Here is a 23,564-nt window from a genome sequence, read left to right as displayed (position 1 = left end):
GATGTTGGGAAAGAGTCTTGGGACCAAAACAGCTGCCCAAAACAAGACACTGATCCCATTCTAGGCATGCAATCCTATCCTTTCCATGTCTCCTCTTAAAATCTTTGGCATCACGGCTAGCCTCAGCAGTTTGAATGGGATGTCTTCAAGAATTACTGCGCATTTATCGGAGTTAGTCATCTGTCCAGAACTAAAGGCTTTGCTTGAACACAGTAACTGCCCTGGTACTCTGGTTTTGGAAACTTTATTGAGAAAATTCTTAACATAAAGATACCACTTGATTTTTTTCTGCCTTATTCAAAAGATTTGTCCAGTGTTATCACAAGAGGGTAACATCTGCAGCTCTTTTTCCTACCGTTTAGCCAGAACTACAAGATTATACATTATGTTTACACTAAGTTTAATATTTATTAACTGTGGTCGGTTGACCCACCACATATATATTTGTATATATAATTATATATGCCTATTATATATACACACATAAGTATATGTACACACACACATTTTTAGATAATCTCATCCTCAATCTCTGAACAAATTTTAAAGTAAAAATAATTCAGGCATTAAAATACTTTTCCCTAAGGCATACTACATACCAATGACAAACACATCAGCAAAGTGATGAGAAATGTATAGGAAGGAATGAAGAGACTTTACAGCCATTGCATTGATGAAAGAATTAAATATTAGGGGTAAAACTGAAAAGAGCATCCAAATTAGTTTCCTTTCCAATGAACCTTTGGTTTTTATGAATGCCTAACAGCATTAGGGAAATAACACTTGGACGATAGCCATGAACTGAACTTCTAGGTGACCCATCACTTCCCTGTAGTGCCTCTGTGTGTGGTGTTTGTGCACGTGCGCACACATGTGTGCGTGTGTGTGCATGTGGGTGTGATGAGTGGGTCACTCGCTTTCTGGTTGGAAAGACTGCAGTTATGGGGGATCTTAGCTCCAAATGTAATATTAGCTACCCCAAAGAAATCGTGGAAAAACAAAAGGGTGTCCACTGGGCGTGTTACCCGTTAAATCTGGCTGGGCCTTTCAAACCAGCAGCCAGGCACGGCAATCAGCCTGGGGAGAGGGAGGGGGAACTGTTCTCGGGCATCTGCAGAGCTGCTTTCCTGCAGCTCATCTTCCTCCTCAGGGACCCCCTGGAGCTGGGGATCCTCTTGCCTGCTGCATCAGGCTGACAAGGTCTCAGATGCTCCCCTATGTTCACCTTCATACCCATTTAAAATTCTTACCTTCCTATTTAAAAAACACTTACCACATCCAATACTTATTAAAGTAATTTCCTTGCTTGATAGCTTTTGCAAACACTGCTTAAGCCATCTTTGTTTGTACGGATGTTTTTATTTACTTCCAAATGCATTTGTCTTGACATTTTTTACTGACTTCTCTGCATTAGATAACTGGAATTAAAATGCAAATTGCTATTACTTTTAAAAAATTCACTACATTAAGAGTGCTCTCCATTTTTGCACAACATTGTAACAGAAAGTCTTTTGTTTACACTATTCTCCCTTCCTTTTCCTCAGCCACCTTTTATTCTGGATCTTCCATGTATACATTGAATATATACATATATAGTATTATATGCTTCTCATGGTATTCCCCATTTTACGAGCATATGGAATATTGCTCAGATGGGTAATCTTTCTAAATTCAGAATGAACTTTCCAAGTATGCCCACTGTGTATGTAAAATATGACTTCCTGTCACGATAACCTTTACAGTGTATAGCCTAACATACTTTCCTATAATTGTTTATAATGAATATCTTGATTTATACTTCAGCACACGTTATTTTAGTCATTTGCCACAAAACATGACTAATGAAATTAACACAGGGTTGAATGTCACAGTATTAAGTCATTTCTGTGTGTGCAAAGATTAACACAGGAGAGTGCTTAGCAAAATAGCACTAAAGTTAAGTGCATGCTTATGTTTAAGCATATTTAACCTGCTCTGCTGAACCAGTATAAAGTAAGGATATTGTTGTTTTAGCTCAAACATTAACTATGAGATCAGTTAAAAAGACTGGTATGGTTTTTGATATATTGCAGTTAGAGAGTTAGCCAAACCAATGGATGAGAAGAAAAATGTTGTTTCATACCTATGACAGATAAAGGTTGGAGTGGATGTTCTTTGTTTGTCCCCAAACAAAACAAAACAAAACAGAACAAGCACAACAAGAAACCCTCACATACACAAAAAAAATTTGCTTTGTGACAGTCAAAAAAAATTTAATCCCAATTACACCTGTGGTTTTGCTTTTAAACTGAGTTCTTATTACTTTATTTGAGCAATGCATTCTAAACAAAATCGCCAACCCAAAATCACAAAATATAAACAATTGCTTCAGAAAATTTTCAACTTTTTTCATTCTTTTTCCATTTTTTAGGAGAACTACCTCACAAATTCAACCTTTATCTTTATCGTGCAACTTCTGGGTCTGCGACCATGCTTTCCGCTGAATCTCATATGCAGCAGAAACAGGTTGTGGCCCATTTTTAATTGTACATGTGAAGAAGAAAAGGAAAACGCATGTGGCGATATCTTTGATGCGGCGACAAGAAAAATCCCGCAGTTTTTCCCTGTAGCAGTATCTCTTCTGAACTAGTGATTACCAACATTATCACTCTTACTAAAACCATGCCCTGCAGCTCTGATATTGACTGTATTTTTCAATGACACCAACATTAGCTCCAGAAGGGCAAAAAAGACGACCTGCTGCCATTGATGAAAAGCGAACTGAGAAAGTCAATGCAAATGAAGACAATTTCAAGTCCAGAACCCTGAGATATGCATTCACTACAGCAATAGAAACCATTAAGATGCTTTTCCCCATACCTCGCTAAGACGACCAAATGTCTAATAAGCATTACTATATGAAATGAAGCTGTGTGGATGCAAAGATGAAGATATGCTAAAAGAAAACATTTTGATTTACTTTTCTTTGGACTGTATTGAAAAATGACCCCTGAAATGTCTTTATATACTGTACGCTATGCCTTCAAACATACAGGAGAGGTATGCTGGCTGTTTCTCTTTTATTGTTTCCCCAAACAAACCCATTTCCTACAAGCTGTTCCCATATCTTTTGTGCCACGTCCAGCTTCCCAGAAAAACAGCAGGAAAACAAAGTGTGAACTCAAAACAACCTATTTCCACAGAACAATGTGCCACGCCAAGGAGAGAGAGAGCTGGAGGAGGGAGGGCTGGAGAGAGGAGGGGGGAGAGAGAGAAAGAAGTTGTTTTGATGCTGCCAAGGGACTTAAAGAAAAAAGGAAGGAGGAACTTTTAAAAGTCACAGAGAGGAAGAGTTGTGTAACTGTAAATATGCAACAGGCAAGTTGCCAACTATTTCAAAGGATTTGAGGTTTCAAAATCGTCGAGAAGGCTAACTGATTTGCACTCTGGGTTTTGAGCTTCCAGGAACACCTTTGTATGTCTGAGAGCCAGAAACTACCATATCTTTTTATAGACTACTCAAGCCATACTTGGTCATAATTTCAAGTTGAATCAGTAAGGAATGTAAACAGACACCATTTATGCTTCTCTGCAATCTAATAAAATGAAAGCATGGCCTAAATAAAGCGAAATGATACATGTTGTTCTGTAAGAAGGGAAAACCAGAAGATCATGTTGATTTAGTTCCTGGCTGACCTGAGCACTCTCCAAAGTTCCCGGTATTCAGTAAACCAAGAAAACCCATACACTAAACTCCCACAGGTACAATGCATACCACTCACTGAGGCACATGTGATAAAAGTCAATGATAAATGTCACCATGCCATTTTAAAATCCTGTTTCCGTATGTGGCTTGTCAAGGACGGAAAAGCAGAAAGAAGGAATAAAACTAAGTAAGGAACAAATTATTTCAGCCTTGCTGTCCATGACAATTATGCAAGTAAGAAAGAAACATTTGTAGAATCAACACAACAATTGGAATGCTTTTCCCCAAATCAAGAATCTGACCAGCTTGGAAATCTTTGGGTAGGGAGACACTGCTTTTGCAGTGAAAAAATGTGGTTCATTTTTTTGTTGTTGTTGATAAAAGATGCAAAACCACAGACTTTGCAGTCACTTGCAATTAAAACCCACAGTCCAAAACACTACCATGTGTCAGCAAGACCTGGCATTACCATGAAAGGTGTACTCTACAGAGAAGAAGATATGGGGCAACACTCATGTCACGATGTGCTGACTTCCTACCGTGGACTTTCAAACTGCCATAATACTGCAGCAAAAAGGACCTTTCAAATGCCTCAATAGTATTTACTAACCATGAATGTTATGTAGTGCTAGATGCAAGAAAGAAATGAACTCTGCTACCTTGGGCACGGAACTAAGGCAAAGCAGTAGATAGACCTTGTCACAAAATGCTTGCAGCTAACACAGAAAGGACACAAGTTGAAGGAAATGGATACAAAGCACAAGTTAAGTGCATAGTGTGACCAGTGTGACTGTCACAGTTGTGCCAGAGGTTATTTTTCAATTTGAATGAGCTACACAGAAGATAATAAAAAACAAAAGGCTACTACACATGGCAGGCAAGAAGTGGAGTGGAGGTGAAGAGAAAAGACTGAGGAAGGGGGAAGGAAAAGCAAAGAGCTATTCAGCACAGCCTGGAGCAAACCCAGCTAAAACCATACAAATGACTCATCCCTTTCCCCGCTCCTTCTGCAGCTGCTTTCTCTGGCTCTGCTCTAGCTGATCTCCCTCTCTGTGTCAACATCATGGTGGCAAGAGGGAAACTGGAGGAATCTCTCCACTTTTAGATGCCCTTTGACTGCCCAGGACCATCCCTGGACCTCACAGTTGGGAGAGCATGCAGGAGCAAATGCAATGTGCAATACTGATGGTGCCCTCCTGCACTCCCCCGTCAGCCCCGAACCCACCCTGCTATAGATACCTGTGCGGGTGGGAGGGAATATCCCTGCAGGCTCCTGCTGGGGCAAATTCCCTAACACAGCATGTCCCACCACAGGGAAGATGGCCCTCACCCATCGTGTGCAGAATCCTCCTGCCCTACTGCAACGCTGGGGCTTGGCTTTTGGCAATGTCAGGAGCTGCCAACAGCTGAGGTAAGCCAAAGGCAACAGTAAGTCGATAAAAGCACTTGACATGAGAGCAGGAAGGTGAGCTTTTTATGTTTTATTTTCCCTCTGAGAGCCTGACAGACTGAAGATTGGAATTTGACCAAGGAAAGTCTTAGAGTTTTCTTAATATATCATTCAATTCACCTGGAACACATCCAGATAATGAGGCTTTTGTAGTTGTGGGTGTTCAATATATTTGCAAGTCAAGCAAATAATTACGATGCACACATACATGTAGGTGCCCAGCCTCAGGTATCCATGTTGGAACTAGGCATCTGTTCAAAGCATGAATTTCTCAAGACTGTAATTCTGCAGCCAGCCAAATACAAACTGATTGCTGAGGATTTCAAACACTAATTTTACCAAAACAAAATTATTGTTCAATGCAAACTAATTTTGCTCCATCAGAGTTAAGAGAAACACATAACTGGTTTTGCTAGGAGAACGCTGGCTCTTCCGAACATCTTTTAAATATATAAAAGCTTTCTTATAAGATACTTTCAGTAAGACTGAAATCTAAAACAGATCTTTAGAAACCAACTCTTTTGTAAGAATATGGAAAACAGATCTAAGGCTTCAGGAAGATTTTTGCTTCCTCATGTTCAGTATTTCATCACTGACCAGGCATGTTTTAAAGCTGTTTATTACCCTCTGAAGCTTCAGACTTCAGTCACGGCTGTGGAGAAAATGTTTGCCAGAAACATTTAAAATTCCTGCCACATCTTCTTGTATTCTACTTTTTCTACAAAAAGGCTTTGTATGTTGAGTACACTAAATATTACATTTGTCACATGCACAAATAATGTTTTTAATAAGTTATTTGAAAATTCAGTTCTTATTTATGAAGTTTTCAAAGTCCAGAGTTCCTGATTCTGTATTTCTAGTAAAATCCCTGAGGATATTTTTCTAACTCTTACAATATTTTTTAGGTGTCAGTGAAATCATCAATTCTTGCAACGAAAACTACACTACTTGTTTTAAAACTTGGTAGCTAAAAATTTTGCAGTCCACACTGATCTTTTATATGAGCACTTCTATTGACAGAAATAGAACTATTTGCAAATAAGAGCTAACAGCCTTTAATTTATAGATAATTCTCAAAGCACTAGAACAACTTCAGCATTAACTGAGCTTTGTGGCAGCCTATGAAATTTTAGCAGCTGAGTAGTATAATGTGCCATTTCATGCCAGATTAAAAGTGCAGAGAGGTTAGTAACGACACCAATTCTGTGGGAAATAGAAAAGCTCTGAAAATCACAATGAAAGTGTCTCAGAGGGGAACCTGAAAAAAAGCAGCTGTTTCTGAAAATACATAGCGATTTTTTCAAGTCACACTGTGGATCTGTGGATATAACTGAAAAGCCTCCCTTCCAGTCCTCTGGCCGAGTCATTAGCCATCAGATCATGCGTGTACAAAACTTGCTGTGATTCATCGGTGCTACGTAACTCTCTGTTCCCACTGGGCTTACAACATGGGAATTAAAAAAGGCAAAATATCCTGTACTTAGCCAGCAACAACAGGAGTAATTAGCAGGGTACTGATTATACAAATAGGAAGGTTTTGGACTTTTTTCCTCCTTTATTTTCATTATTCAGAGGGAAAGATTTTCCCATACGAGCAAGCTACTCTTACAACCATTTCAACAAGACCTAAATTTGCGGAGTCAGGTGAACTGTGTTTCTGGTGGAAAGAGGTGCAAGATGTTTGTGTGAAGATGCAGGAGACAAACAGTGTGAAACCAGCTCTGTCCTTCAGAAACATGTGTTTAGAAGTTGAGGGCAACTGAGGACTACATAAAGCAGAGAAATTGCAATCTGAGTGAAAAAGAAAACAGAGGAAGAGCTGAAGTAGTCCTAAGGAGATCAAAGAAATCTAGAGAAGGAAAGAATATGGATGATTAAAAAACTAGGCTGAAGTCTGTGAGACTGGAGGATTCTGCTGGTGGCTGGAGCACTGGGAAGGTATGGAGTACAACAAAATCAACCAGAGAAACTGAGAAAATCAGAGACAATCATGGTAATGTTCATGAGGACTTTGGTGTGCTGAAGATATCCACAGTGATTACAATTTATATGACAGACTATCCATCATTTAGCATTGTAAGACTTCAATATATGGAGACAAATGAGGTGGGTTTTTTTGGAGCAGTGTACAAAACTAACTTTAAAAAAATATTCATTTTAGTTCAGAGATATGTTTTGACATTTAATCAGCAAACCCACAGGCTCTAGGAAGCTTAGAAAGTGAATCAGAAAGGAATACTAAAAGAGAAAGGAGGAAAAAAAGATATTGAAGATCAGGGAATTGAACACTGTTATTGCGAGCTTCTGCATTAAATTTCCTCTGTCACCTAAAAGAAGATAGAATCAGCACTTGGTATTTAGCGGACACGTTGGGTAACAGACTGGAATAGAATGGATAGATATTAACATGTTCATACTACAGCAAATACAGAAGATACAGCTTAGAAAAACACAGTGGCCGGTTGAATACATTTTTCATGCCAGCTCTGTTGGGACTTTTTAGCAGTAGGACAAACTAGGGAATCACAGTGCAGTTTCTTCCTGAGCCAGCTGAGTTTACAAATAGTCTTACATGAATCTCTGACATGTTATGCTAAGGCTTTTTGCTAAATGACCTGCCCCGCAAACGATATGTGTGATAAGGAGAATGCATCCACATGTATGAACCGAGGACTCCTCCTTGTGTATTATTCCCACAGTTGTGCTGGGACCACCACAGGCATCACATCCCCTAGAACAGAGAGTCGACTCGCTCTGCCATTTGCTAAGTACAAGGCAGGTAGGGAAGTGCTTGTCTTTGCCCTGACACAACGTGCCTGGAAAGTAAGGCATCTCCTCGTTGCAGAGGGCCGCACATCTGGCAGGGGTGATCTCCCAGAGGATGGCTGTGGCCTTTGCACAGCATCTGCCGGGCTGCGGCTGAAGGGCGCAACAGAGCTCTCTGCTTGAGCCCAGTCGTATTCAACAAAAGAAGCTCTAGGTCTTTGCACAAAAAAAGAGTCTTCTACAACTGTCCACTGTTCTGCAAAAGCAAATGCAAATTTTTAGCTTGTCCTTTGGGCTTTGGATTCTCTGTGCATTTGCCTAATTCACAGGAAAAATCAGCAAATTTTGGTGGTGTTTTGCGTAGGACTTCTTTGCTTGCAAAGCTAGACTTTTTTTGAAGTTTGGGCCTCTGTTCTCCTTTGCTTGGCCACGTGCTCATTTATTTACACAAGTCTGGTGATTGTAAATGGTCTCTGAAGTACTGGAGATTACAGTTTATACTCACTGTCATGAAAATTCAGAGTATAATGACTTTGTTTTTCTTTTCCCCTAGTGTCCCTTGTATACTAAGCTGATAGTTTCAAAAAGTCTAAAACTTTGTCCTCCTTAGGATACTTCATGACTCAAAGTACTTCCTTGACAGATTTTGTTTTCCCACCTTTCACTTTGTTTTTTTCAGCACTGACTGGCACTGATTATTATTGCTTCAGTTGCTTATGCAGTAGTTTGTAAATTATTTTGAAGCAAATTGCATTGTTTCTGCTTCTGCTTAGCACCTAGTTTTAGTGTTGTTATCAAACTTAGAAGTTTCATTTTCAGCATCAACCCAATCCTATTTACTTTATCTTATCTAACTAAGATTTTAAAAGGGTTAATTCTTAGGATTTATCAAGCTTCCTTTTTAACAACAGCAGTTGCCGACTTTGATGATCTTACTGAACCTTAGGCTCCTTTGGACCTAAATTCTAGAGTCAGCTGAAAACCTAAGACTGTTAGTTTTCATTTCAGCTAAAAAATTGTGAATTTCAAGATTCAAAAGGCAGTTAACATGAACAATATAACATGTATTATTCCCTGAAATTCCATGGTTTTTAAGCTCATGTCATCATCTCGTGAATTCTGAATTCTGAATATTTTTTACTGACAAAAATTATAACATTCCTTATTGTCACCTTAATTTCAATATTGCATCCCACTGCTCTTGACCTCCACCTTGAAACTGTCATATAGAACCTTTTGGAACATTTTAACTCGTCTCCTTATTCAATCTTCTGAATTTCTCTGAGTCCTCCTCTTTTCACTAAGGAAAGGAACAGAAGAGCAGCTAGGAAAAAAAAAAGGGAAAACAATGCCTTGGGGCTCATAGACACCCCACTTACTTAACGCTGACCTTTCTCAAGCAACCTACCAGGCCCCTTAACTGATCCTCTCCAGTGTCATAAAAGCCTTCAAGCCCCCTAAATTGCAATATTTGGAGAGAAAATTGCTACTAAGATATATAGAGGTGCATTATCTTTACTTGTGGTATTACAAACATTGGATATTTTCAGATTTTAAAAAACAAGCTGAAGCTTTTGCCAGTTACTATACAGAAAATACATTTCTCCAATAGGTTAGACTGCCAGCTTCATTTCTTTACAGCTTCAGGAGTAAGACTTAATATTGGACATCTGATGGCAAGAATCCATCTGAATCCCAGCTTACAAACTAGAAACATGACCAGAAATGTGTTTGATTCGTTATTTTTATTAATTAAAAAGTGCACCCTAAAATTCCAGGTTACTGAGTGTTAATCTGCATCAGACCCTTAGACAAGGTACTCGTTTTGTGTGAGATCTACCTCTGCACATAGGACAAGGTCAAGACCTAAGCGGTACTAACACCACATTCAGCCCCTTAAGAAGCAGGTAATCAATGTCCAGGCGGTGTGTGTGTATTTCTTCTGCAGGGTCTCTCTCCTGTGCTGAGTTCAGCCCTGTTACATGATGTGTTTAAAGTTTTTAAGTCAGGCCTCAGAAATAGCGAGTACTTAAAAGCAATGCACTTTGGGTCTGCCTCCTGGCTTTTAAGCCTTTAGGGTAGATTCTTTAGTACTAGAGAGTCTTGTCAATGAAAACTGAAGACTTCAAGTGTTCATATAATTTAAGAAACTGCCCTTTAAGAAAACTGCTAAATATCACAAGACTCCTGATAAAAATTGTGGGCGTTGGCAAGAATTGCATCCTCCAAGAAGCAGCTGAGACTGACAGAGATTGAGTCCAAACAAAACCTCTATGAAACAGGAAAACAGCACTATGAAGGCCCAAGCTCAGAAGAGAAACATACTTGGAATGGAATTTGGTCTGGTCTAAAAGTGTTCTAAAAGGTTAGATTAAGTATGTGATGAAGATGTGGGGAAAAAAAAGTTAATCTGAAGACAGCTAACATTTAACATTCATGCTAATTGGAAAGGATCTGGGCACCATTACGGAGAAAGAATTCATGCAGAATGAGTTACAAGTCAATAATTTACACATAGATTTTATAGATTGTGCTTTACTTCAAGATATTTTTAAAATATATTTAAATGCATTTTTTAAAAAAGGTGTTGTAGCTGTCAAATCTGCAACACACTTGCCCGCCAAGCAGTTCTGCAATTCGTAGTTCATTGCTATCCCATTTTGAATGTTTGGAGCTAAAGCTTCGCATCCTAAGTAAGAAAACAAAATGTAAAAGCATTGCATGAGTAACAATAGTTAATGGCAATTTTTTGTCCGAAAGCATGTCATTGATATCCATGCAAATAAAAACTTAACACAACACCATCAAACAAAAGGTCTGAAGAGTTTAAAAGGGAATGGTTGTTACTTTGCAAAACAAAACCAGCTTCTGTTTTGTATATTAAAGGTGGGAGGGAAAATACAGGAGTAGTTCTGCAAAACTGCAGTTTTCTAGCATTTCAGCTCGTTAAATCTACAAGTTGGGAGGAAGGTACAAGAAAGAAGAGTACAGCAAAGCCACTTTGCCCAAATTCATCTCCTGTGTGACTGTCTTTCTTCAACTTTCAATTATGTTATTTTACTAAACAAAGACTTTTCCTAGGAAAAAAAGATCTAACCACATTCTATTTTCCTACTTTTTCTAGAAAGGTAGTATTGACAAGTAGGGTTTTTTTCACATCAGTGAAAGCAGGTAAGTGGCATAACAACACTTTGCAATCATGAGTAAGCAGTCCATCTTCAAAAATCCATCCGAAGTCTCACTGAGCAGAAACAGTGGGAACTCTCAAGTTGATCAGCACCTTGGAAAATCAAGATCCTTATTCAGGTCTCTCAGCAGAGATTTAACAACCTAACCTTAGGGACCGTTTTTTTATGAAAATTTCAACCCGGTCCATTTAAAGACTTTCCACTAAACTTGCCTCCTTTGGCATAAAGCACCAATGATTTAGTTGGGATTGTAAAGATTTACTATGCACTTTTCCTATCTTATTAGAACCAGTAATGGAATCCACTTACTTGAATTTCTTTGGCTCTGAATGCATACTGCTGAAGAGTATGACATCCAGAGGTTACATTCCTGTCTACCTTTCATTTCAGCTTTATAACTGTAGTGAGTACATTTCCTTAAAACCTGTGGATTCTAAATCAAAGGAAAATTTATTTTTAATCTCACCAGTATTTAAAAAAAACCCTAAGAATTCAGCAGTAAGGTTATTAGACTACTTTGATGATTAAAAGAAAACAAAAAAGAAAATTGAGAAATTGTCAGAAGCTTGTAGATAGATGTTTTCTAACAAAAACTATTTTTTATATAATTTGTTAGTTTTGTTAAATGTTTATAAAACATAAATTAAAAATAAACAGTTTCAATAAAGACCTTCACTGAAATTTTTTCAGAAAAATAACTGTTTCTTGACCAATATTACTAACAAGGCATACAAATTTATTCTTCTCACTATGTAGGAGCCCCATGCATGGGAACAAGGATGACTTTTTTGCTGTGCATCTATCAGACAAGGACGATGATCTTTCTCTCTGTATCCTTTTCCTATATTTTTGCTCCAACTCAGAAGAAATAACATGATTTTCTGATGTCTCCCTGGATGTAAGTCTCCTCACTACTTAACCTGTCTAATGCTGTACTTATGCAGACAGCTCTGTGCTTACAGGTGCATAAAATGTGCTGGATTTGTCTTATTAGTTCAATAAAAGGAAAGTGGGGGATGTCACATTACCCTTGCAGAGCCCAGCACAATGAGGCATGTTTGCACACTCTTAATTTAAAACATCAGTGGAACAGCTCAGATGCTTTCAGTTCAGCACATGTCTGTACAGTTTGATGGATCACATCTACAACGACCATTCAATGAATACTGTGTTGCCTGCGACCCTCCACAGAGCTTGCTTTTTTGGCTGGGGCAACCCAGCCTGATTCAAAGTTCACTGAAGTCAATGGAGACACTCAGCACCATCGACAGGATCACGCTGATCCGAAGCCAGGACAGGAAACTCTGAGGAAACATAAGAGCTACCCTGTTTGTTGCCTTGAATATTTGTTTAGTGTTTTGGAATTTACTGACTAAAGCTGCATGGAAGAAACCTGGCAGCCAGAGACTTTTGCCAAGTTGTGTTATTTTGGTTGTATCAGAACTCTTGAAATAAACCCGAAACTCCAGTGAGATTTTTGTGTTCAATGCCGTAGCCTCCTTGAACTCAGTCCACCCAACTGTTCAGGATCAGCCTGGACTGGCAGATCTGCTGCAGTCTTGGCTAGCAAGGCAATATTATGCTAAGAACGTCATGTGTCCGGTTCTCCTCTCACTTTACATCCATCTTATACCTCTGTAGCCCATTGCATATAGTGGATCCAGTTCTGATTTACTCCAGCTTAGAGAAAGAGGAAAATTCAACAGGTTTACTGTAGAGCCCAAGACAAAACTCCCAATGTTTGAATTTCTTCGAGTAGTCACCATGATGCATTTCCTCTCGCTGAAACAAGCATTAACTGAAGTGGCCACGTCCATCAGTTAATTGACTGGACAGAAGCGTAGTCCTGGGTTCCACATCTCACGAGTGGCTATTTTGTTGACAAAAATTTTCAACAAAAATGCACCTTTGGAACTAAAAAAATACCACATTTAGAAGAGAACGGACATGAAAAATGAGCCTACAGATGGTTCGGCTGGAGTTTGTGTTCATTAAGAGGGTTAATACAAATGTTCCTGATTGTTTCTGTTGTTTATGAATCTCGACCTTCAGAACAGCACTGAAATGTGCTGTCTCCTAAAGATGTTCCCTACCGATATGACACACACTTTGTATTGTTTCACTGCACACAAGCATTAATATCCCAGAGGTAACCCACCCTTCTTTTAACGGCTGGTGACACGTCCAATGGCTGAGCAAAAATCAGTTGAAGGAAAGGGAAGTCTTGTCGGAAATGAGATTAATCTTGTAACGAGTGTTCAGCCCTGATAACCCATCTGTGCAGAGAACTGCTTTAACTGGAGAGCAATTAACCTTCACCTGACAAGCTCTGTCCAACCGTTATAAACAACATTAAAGGCACAGGATCCCCCTCTCTTTTCCCCCTTTACATAGACTAAACAATCAGATTCTGAATTCCATGAAAACGGTACATGCAACGGTGCCTTCATGACAAATTGCAGGAAAATTTTTTAAAGGTAATGGCTGTATGGAAATAATGTGAAAAATGTCTCTGGCCACCACTTTAGTGAGTTGATCTGATTGTAAAAAGCAACAATTTTGAGCACTTCCAAGGGAATACCTTACGCATGAGGGAAGCTGATGTGAATATGCCAAAGACTAACAATAATAAAAATGTATGCAAGCAGATAAGAGCTGACTAACCATGTCTGAGGAACATTGCTTTCAGGATGAAGCCTGTATTTCCCCAACACTCCTGTGAACCCAAAGCCAAGGGGCAACTTCCTAGAGCTTCTTCACCCGTGGCCTTGTGGAAATTACTTGTCAAAACTAACTACAACTTGCAGAACCCGTCTGCAGTAACTGGGCTTTTGAATCAAGTCCCCACAGGACCGGCTCTCCTGTCCGACTGCCGGCGCTCCAAGCGACGTGTTCACCGCAGTCTCTGGAAGGGTCTGTAAATCCAACCTCAGATTCCCAGCCTGTTAGACCACAACAAGAACTTAACTGCCTTTCCTGCAGTAGTCTGAGGAGATAACTGAACGTGGGTCTATTCTTTAAAGATGAAAAGGCACGATATATATGAAGCCACAATAGCAAAGGACTACTCAACTCTATGGGGACAGGCCATGATACCAATGTCAGTCACAGTGGCAGAAAGCTGGAATGACTCCAGGGGAATCACTGGCAAAACAATGCACAAAATTTGGACTGAGCTCCTGAACAACTTGGGTGAAAGCCTGGCCCCAGCCAAGCCATTGGCCAAATACTTTTGACTTCATTTTGGCCAATTTCACTTCAGGTTTCGTAAATCCTCATTCATTCTGTTCATGTGCCTGAAAGCAATTACCCTGAAGTTATGATTAGCAATGGTGGTTTTCTGTCTTTGTTTACTTTTCTTTTGCTCTAGGTTTCTCTTTTTCTTAGCAGAAGTTCAAACATACAGGTTAGGCATGGTTTTATTTCTCTGTACAGTGAGGCAAAATTTCCATTTCAGTCATTTTGGCTGAATATATATGTCACTGTGGATTGCAAGAGATGGCCGTGACTCTCTAATATATCCAGAACATGCTCTGAACTATTTGTTGGAGAAGTCCACCTCAAGGGCTAGTGAAACGTATATTTTATTTGGTGATGCATACAAACAAGGAAAGGATGCAGGCAACAAGGAGTTGGAGGGAGGTTGCTTGCTCTTCATCTGACAGAATGACAATGTATTTTGAAGCATCCTGATTTGCAGTACTGTAAAATGCAGGGGCACTTTTCCTACCATTGCAGAGAAAAACCCTGATATTTCATAGTCCAACGTAACAGCATAGGTCTTAAATTTTTACACAAACAGATGCGTTGTACTGTGGCTTAAATGTTTAAATAGTAACAGGTAGAACATTACCTTTATATCAAACAAGAAGGGCTTAGATCTTTTCAGTGAATTAGATATTAACAGATAGGAAGTTCCTATTGAAAGCATTTCCTGTATTGGTAGTGCCTGATTTTGGTGACTTATCTGGGTAGGAAATGAACGCAGGAAGTATCTGTCTACAGACTCTTTATCATCAAGGTAATTGCTGTGGCAGCATTTTACTGTTTATCAAGGTAATAAACATATCGTCTAAAAAAAGATGTTTTTCAACTCTAAAGAATGAGGTTTAAAAAAAATCTTACAGGCTAGCATTGCAGTTATGCAAAATCTTCCATGTAGAATTAATATGCTGCTACTTGTTTCTCTCAGCACAACTGTAGTTTGGGATTTGTCAAACAAAAGATTTCCAGTCTCCTGTGGCTTTTTTCCCAGTTATAGCACTGTTTCTCTGTATCTCGCTCTCTCATCTCTCTTAAGTCAGGTAGGTCATTTTAAAGAGTTCTGCCACTTCCCGTAAATAGTTATTCACCACCCCTTCCTGCAGGTATTTGCATATACCCAGTCCTTGTAATTTGTTGTTGTATTTCCTTCCCATCTATCAGGCACTGGTTAACCTGGCAACACAAACATTTAACTAAGCAAGTCAGATCTTCTCCTAGTGTGACAAGGTTACGCCAGCCTAGTGACACCATTTCCCACCCATCAGTTGAGATATACACTCCAAATATACATTGCAAGTGAAGGGAGACATCATATCATATGCATTCCTTCCACTCATTAATTTCCAAAATCTACCATTCCAAAAGACCATTTGCCTAGTTCACTGTATGTGGGTGATCGCTTGGTGTGTCCTTCAGCCTAGCCTTAAAAAATTGCATTACTCATGATTCTTTTTTACCTTTTAATGTTCAGTGACATTTTTATGACAATAATTGTCATTTTATTCATTTTACTTTGAAACAATTCAGTATATGACATGATAATTACCAGAAGTGGTTATCACTGGTTTGTACACAGTAGTTACTAAAAACTATGACTAATATTACTTATTACCCACTAATATCCCTTTCCTGAAAGCAATGTCTAATCTTTCTAATAGGATGACTATGTGCATAGTAAAAATCAGCAACCCGGTGCCTAAGGATGCATGCCAAGGAGAGAGATAACTTCCTTGTGATACAGGTTTGCAACCTGAATCTCACCAGATTTCCTGAAACTTCTTCTCCCTCTGTTCACTGTGATGAGTTGTTTACAGGATTATACAGTCCTTCTTTTAAGGGGGGCGGGGGGAGGGAATAAATTGACGGACACAGCACTATACAACCTCAGGTAGGCTTGGTTACAACATTTAAAATAACCCCTTCAACCATAAAGACACATCCATCCTTTAAGGAAAGGATTGATACCTTTTTCATACAAGCACTTCAAAGTCTCTGTATTGTCGTCGGTGTTTTGAACACAGTCAATATTTCTTCTGTAATACATAAATATATATTAAGGACAGCAAGATGACTAGCAGAACACATGCCATTTTGTCCAACCATTGGCTTTTCATTACTGACAATGTGAAAAGCTGCTAGTATTTCTCTACTGTATAATTATCTATCAAAAGAAATTAATTTTTTAATAGTTAATGATGAATCTGATCGAAACCACATTGCAGTCAATGAAAAGATTTTTGTTAACTTGACAATGTTTGGCACTGCATGTGATATTTTCTCCTGTATCACCTTCATTTTGTTAAAATTGATAATAAAGGTGATACAAACCCAATTTTTCTTTTTCTTTTCTCCACTTCGCTAATTTCCAAAATAATTCTGTTGGCTTGATTTAGAAACTTGCATTATGAAGCCTACTTCTTTTTGACTGAACAGCATTATATATTCTTACTGGATTATAAACTGACACTTGGAAAATAAATATCATCTTTTGGCATTCGCATTTCTCAAAACTACTTCTGTATTTATCTTTCAGCAAGTCATTCTCCAAGAGCACTTGATTCTTTTAACATTATTTCTGAAAGGCCTTTTGTAACTTATGGAACTTGCTGAAAAACATTTTGTTAAGAGATAATATAGTTCTTGTTAAGAAAAAACAAACAAACAAACAAACAAACCAACAACTCAGTCAAACATACGCATTTCCCAGCTGTTGTTCCTTGCCTGGGGACTTAATTCTAGAAAGCAAAATCCTTATATTTGACTTTGTTTTGGCATATGTAGCCACAAACCAGATTGAGCTAAATGACTGCTGATTAAAAGCAAAAGAAAACAACACAAAAATCCCCAAAATATCTTCTTCTGTTCTTATTTGACTATTTCTTCCTGGAAATTGTACATTTGTATTTGAGTCAGAAATACTATTTTACCTGGAAATAATTATAGGTCTGACTCTACTGTCTTTATTGGAACAAAATCTTCATGAAATTGGTGGAAACTTTGAATTAAGGAGTGCAAGATCAGGCTAAGTGGTTTAAGGCACTCTTGCTCTTCTTGCTTCTGATTCACCAGAGCACTCAGGTGTGTGCTTAGCTTTAAGAGGGTTGTGTCATATCACCGAAGCCAATGGAGTATTTACAGGCTTAAAGTTAAATATACCATTGGATCATTTGCTAACTGAGATGAGAACAAAAAGAGAATATTCTTTATAATTTTTTTAATGCAAGGAACAGAAGTACAAATTACTGTATTAGTTCTGTTGGATTCAGTGCAGCTGCAGTCCTCTAAACAAAGACTTAAATATTTCCATACGCCAAAAACAGATTTTTTTTTTAACTATCTCCAGCTTTCCTTGGCTTTAGAAGTATTTGAGTGAGTACTTAGATTTTCTAAAAAAAAAGTGAGAGAAAAGTAATACTATAGAGAGAAGCACAGACTAAGATTCCTCACCAAAAAAAAAAATCTTGCCACTATATACTGCTTTAATCAGTCTATCCATACTCTTTCAAGCCTTAGAAACCACAAAGATTGTCCTGTCCTTTATCAAATACAAAGACTTTTTCTCCCGGAAATCGTAGCTTCTATGTGAACAGCACATTAGGAATCAATAATAAAAAGTGGACATGCGCATATTTACAAGTAAATTAGACTAAAAGAAATATCCACAAGTGTAATCAATAAGTCATGGTAAAGTCAAGATAACTTACTGAAGAACTTTTCTAAGAATAAGTATAATTGTATTGGCAGGCAGGGAGAGAAATATAACAAGGCTTGCTACATGGCAAGGAAGTAGAATTCTAGTTGTATTTTTCTATTTAATGTTCTTTCCTCCACTATAGGATAATGGGAAAAAAAACAAAATTACCTTCAGGATAAGTATTTTTACTTCATCCCAAGGTAACAATTAAATAATTTTTGCTCCATTCTATTAAAAAAAACACCAAAAAAGACAGATGCCTAATTCAGAAGTCTGTGATATTTTCTAAAATTGTATTTACAGTTACTAGTGGGATGCTTATAATCAGCAGTGCTGTATTGATTTGATAGTCTTCAGCTTCAGTGCTCTGCACCATTGTGCTACTGCACATATCTGTCAGATACTACTTGTGCCAGAAGGAAACATGTCACCTTAGCACTGAAATCCTGACTGTTAGGAGACTTTCTCCACTTGAAAAAAACATTTTATTCTTCAAATGCCAAAAAACGTAACAGTGAGGTTAGCCGCGTGCGCACCAGGTATAGGGAAGCGAATGCATTAGAAGTATCAGCTCCCTGACTGCGTACCGAAACCAAAATCCTGGCTGTGGAAGCGCACACCTTCTCCCACCACTCTCCTCTCCGCAGTTTCTTACGCCGCCCTCCACGGGAGCTGGTCCTGCTCCCAGTCAGAGGGAGAGGTCCCCGGCCTGAGCGAGGGCGGCCGCTCTTACAGCGTAAAGGTCAGAATTAAAGTAAGCCATCCATGTCAGAGCCCAAGAAAAAGGCACTGCTGCTTCCTCCTTCTTAGGAGAAACCTTCCACTGCGGCGCTTTGCCTATCATGGGAGAGAAGGGGAAGGGGGCAGCAGAAGGAGAGCAGGGGACGAGAAGAGACGTATCTCCCAGTAAAGCCACGCTTGTGACGTCAAACCCAGTGCCAGAAAACTTACACAAATGCTTGCCTTCATAGATACCGATTAGTCCCAGTTAAGCCAGCCTGATTTCTCACTAGCCCCGAGTGCCCCATGGGTCTGTCTGCAGGTTTGTGATAGGAAAAGTATGAATCAAACAGTCTTACTGGAAGGCCACCTTTGCATGTGTGCATGTTTAGAGCAATTTCTACCCGGTTATGAACAAATACATAGCCATTCGCAACCCAATTTTGACATTTAATGACTCCACAGCTTCCCTAAGGAAGAGAGTGAATTCCCAGCACAGAGATCCCAGATAAGGCTCTCCACCTTCCTTGACCACAGCCTCTTGTCACCTGCGTTGGGACAGCTGGGCTACCTGTTGCCAGCAGACAACACAGGCCATTACATTGAAATTGCAAAAAACATTTGCTAAACTTAACTGTTTAGCAAAAGCACAAACACCCGTTCGGCCTTCAAATGGAATTTCTTTATTTCAGAAACCTCTCAGTTAAATGACTTCTTTATCTACTCAGTATAGAAGAGGAATTGAATCTCTTCGGACTGGCTTAGCTTAATGTCAGAGTACATTTCCTGCATTTAGAGTACAAAGCACCTGTCATTTCTTTCCAGTCATTTTACATTTGCACTTGCATAAATAAAATCCTTGCCTCAGCATATAAGCCTTCCCAGCACCCTCGGCACTAAAATCCTCAATGTTTTGGGGTGCCTATTTCCCCCTGCAAGTTTCACGCTCCCAGATGAGGAGACAAAAGTGTATGTTTTTCCACTCAGGAGGCTTTGCTGACTGCATTGCATTACCAGGCTGTATCATACACAACTGCACACGGTCTCTTCTCACCTCTGTACGTGTAAGGTGGAGGTAAAATAATAACGACGAGATACTGTTTACAATCATTTACCCTATTATAATTCAGCCAATACAAAATGTTAAAAAATAAATAATAAGAGCCCCTCAAAATGCATACAACATCTAATTTCATTGTACCATCATTTTTGAAAAAAAATCTCCCATCAACATCAATAGCGCATTCTGATTAATAAACGCAAAAACCAGCGTTACTATCTCAGGACATAGCCCTTCTTTTAGCAATGCAAAACTTGACTCCCTGAACCTCAAGATTTTCATAGAGCGCCTGTCATGTCCTGTGTGCTCCGAAATGCGCAGCAAAACCAAAGGGAATTCAGCTGTTTCAGGAGCTACTTAGCATATAATAGATACTGGCCAGCCATGCAGAGGAGATTCAGATCTTTGTCTCTATAGATAGCCTCTTGAAAGCATCAGTGATTACAAAAAGAGAAGGTTCATTAGTCTTTTTAATCACATTGTCTTCAGGCAAGACTTTCAGATTTCAAAAACCATAACAAAAAGCATCAAATGATCTTTAAAATGTAAACATCTAAGCAGAAGTTACTGAGAAATCAAACTGCAGCTCCACTTAGCTAATGGCCAGGCACCGCTGCTATTCCGTATCTCTTACTAAATCTCTGGCATAATTAGAAAAGTACAGAAATACACAATACCATGAAGAAAACAAATACCTTGATCCCAAATCTGATAATACAACACCGCAGAGTCCTCACTGTACATGCTGTTTTGCTCTTTACGTAAAATTAGTTTCACTATCACAAAGCGTTTAGTTACAGTTATACTTCTGCAATTAATCACAGCTATTGCTATATCTGTAACTGCTATCTATTGCAACATATAGAGAAGCAAAAACTAGATAGATAGACATATAGATTTATTCAACTTTCTAAGTGACACAACCTGAAAAACTCAGCAAAGCCATTCTTAAAAAAAACAAACCATGCACCGAGATCAATTTATAAGCCAGTACAAGAATTTTATTGTCCAAAAAATTAAAACAAAAAAGAACACACCCATGAGATCTTGCCGCCACCATTAAAATAACATTCAGAAAGGTCCCGAGTATAAGGATAAGAGTTTCTAGAAAAGCACATCATTAACACCTGCATGAGAGAGAAGCAAGAGCTGGTGCCTCTCATTCCCACTTGCTAGTATCTGTGTCCCCGTCAACAAGAGAAACATTTAAAAGTATCCAAAAGGTTAGTGCTCTTAGGATCCCGTTTTTTCCTTCCAGTGCACACCCTCTCCCCTTACGGCAGTCCGCAAACACATCCAAGTTGTCAGAATGATACCTACAAGAAATTTCAGAAGCTCTCATAAAAGGGCTTCACATATGCAATCCACAGCACTGAACAGTGAATTTAAAAAACCCAATTTTTTTTCCGAGTTTGAAGTTTTTAAGCCTTGCGGATGGTTGGAGTAGGAAAAAGGAAATTTACTAGGCAGTACAAAGGAAATCTTGTTGTCCTCTATTGTGGCAGTGGGGGTGTTGCCCAATTCTAACTTATCTAGGTTGATAAAGGAAACCAAAGAACACGCCACTGAAAAAAATTCCAACAAAAAAGGTACCCCTTTCTTACCTTAATAGTGCTTGCCATAATGTGATCAAGATTATTGATCGCTAATAATTGCTAATAATAATTATTGCTTCGCTCTGACCAGAAAGAAGTTTTGATGAGGTTGTTTAGAGCGGATGAGATTGTGCTAACTCTGGGAAATGAAGTCAGCCAATGGCAGGAAGAGGTTTCTATTGGTCCTGGCCACTGCAGCTCGAAGAAACAGGATATTTGGGAGTGAAGAGATAAGAGTCCTAAAACAATGTTGTTTTTCTTGATGATATGCAACTAAATTTTTTTAATTTTTTTAATTTTTTTTTTTTTTTTTAACAAAAAAGCCAATTGCCTGTGACTGCCTGGGCAGGTGTGATCTGATGTGCAGTAAGTGTGACGGGCCACTTTGAGGCAGGATGCAGATGTCAGATGAAATGGGCCAAATTCGGCACTAGTTTCATGCAGTCTATTCACTGGGGAATTGCTGATTCAGGGCCAAAGCCACACTTGGTATAAGCGGGTGGAACTCCAAATATGTTAATGAAGTCTAGCCCCGCTTACACCACATCTATATTTGTCCATTAACCTCATTCCTGGATTCTTGAGCTATTGACACTTTCTAGCCTATCTGATCTAGCACATTTTTTTTTTTCTTAGAGAAGAAGCAAGTAGATTGGAGACAATAATTTCTTTTTGATGCCTCTTTCTTACTGAGGAAAGGAAGTCACAAAAAGACATACGTTTCAAAAGCAAATGCCTGAATGACATAAACAGTCTTAAATTTTCCACACTCTTCCTTTATTTCATAGCTCTATCCATGCATGAAAATGAGATGGTTTCACTGGCGATTCCCTTCCCGGTTGGAGTGTGATAGTCATTTTTTATTCAGTGTTATATTTTTATTTGTCCTTTTGTAGCACTTGGCAGTCACAGGGCACCCCAGAACTACCAGCTGTGCAAACAAAATACCGTCCCTGTCCCAGACCCTTGCTTAGGAGTGCTGAACTAAAAAAAAAAAAAAAAAGGATGGGAATAAGAAAGGCAAAGTGTTTCCACAGTACCAGCCAGTGTAAAAGTCCACATGTAAAAAACCACTCAGGATCCAGTGCTGGCACAACCCTCTTGCTCTTACGAGTCTCACAACATTTTACGTTTTTGTAAAAGACACAGTTCCTGGTGTCAAGAGATTCTGAGCTTTCAGCTAGAAGAGAAAAGCTTGAAAATAGGACCCTCAAAAATGGAAGGAAAAATGAAAAGAAGTCAGAATGTATTAATTTTTTAATAACCTTGTAATTTTTAAAAGCTGGTCCTACTATAATCGGTTTACGATTTCTCAATGCTTCCTATAACGACATCAAATCATGGACACGTTGCTTGAAAGCACTGCAGCACTGGGTAGATAATTCCTGCTGTAAGAAGGTCCTGCCCTCTGACCAGGGACTTTGGTATGATAAAAAGAACAAGAAATAGCGATGGCTTGTTGTAGCATTATTTAGTGGAAGCAGATGACCTCACCCTTTCCCAACGCCTTCCTCTCCTGCTCCTTAGGAAAAGAAAAGGAAATAGGAGCGTTGTTCTGTAACTGGTGATGACTGCTGGCATTTGGCATGCATTTTTTCCCAATAGTACACAATGACAGCGGTAAGTCCCAGTTCACTCTTCCCCTCCTATCCTGACCCGAAGAAGGTGAAACGCGGCCACGCACTTTTCCAGAGACGCACCCGGAGGACATGAAGCGCTGCCTGCTTGTCCCTCGGGCACTTGTCCTGCAGGCGCTGCTCCATCTCACCCAAGGCAGGGCAGAGGAAACGCTCGTCCACCCGCCCCTGCTCACGGGAATGGCTCTGCCACCCACTATGTACTGGGAAATCCTCATTTCCAGGTGCCCCATGGGGACCACAGAGCTGGAAATCCCTGGACACAACGGAGTGACACGGGACCAGTGCAACTGGGATCTGGCAGAGCTGCCCCCAGGAAGCCCCTTTTCAAGCTTGGCGGTGTGTCACCCAGCTGAGCCTGTGTCCCAACTCATCTGCAGCTGCCTCACGAGCCTTGGGGCCCCGTCAGCCAGCCCAAGGGGCTGAGCAAGCCTCCAGCTGACTCCAGATCCCGACAGAGAGACTGGGGAGGGGAGAGCAGACACCCTGCTTTTCCTCCCCATTC

At 39.4% G+C, this 23,564-nt stretch overlaps 1 protein-coding gene across 2 annotated transcripts in view; it reads right to left on the bottom strand.

Annotated features, from left to right (window-relative positions):
* Nucleotides 1-23,564, bottom strand: part of ERG (ETS transcription factor ERG) — a 147,820-nt gene that overhangs the window by 43,373 nt on the left and 80,883 nt on the right. Inside the window, exon 1 of one of the 2 annotated variants that reach the window (XM_050903852.1) lies at nucleotides 21,432-21,953. The exons of the other annotated variant lie outside the window; for it this stretch is intronic. Within the exon in view, the coding sequence (XP_050759809.1) occupies nucleotides 21,432-21,449 (18 nt within the window). The 5' untranslated portion in view covers nucleotides 21,450-21,953. Of the gene's footprint in view, nucleotides 1-21,431; nucleotides 21,954-23,564 lie in introns of those variants that run through there. 2 annotated transcript variants of the gene reach the window in all.

The sequence above is a fragment of the Gymnogyps californianus genome, chromosome 1 (assembly GCF_018139145.2).
Source record: "Gymnogyps californianus isolate 813 chromosome 1, ASM1813914v2, whole genome shotgun sequence".
Classification (NCBI taxonomy): Eukaryota; Metazoa; Chordata; class Aves; order Accipitriformes; family Cathartidae; genus Gymnogyps; species Gymnogyps californianus.
This window is presented reverse-complemented; position numbering and strand designations above follow the sequence as displayed.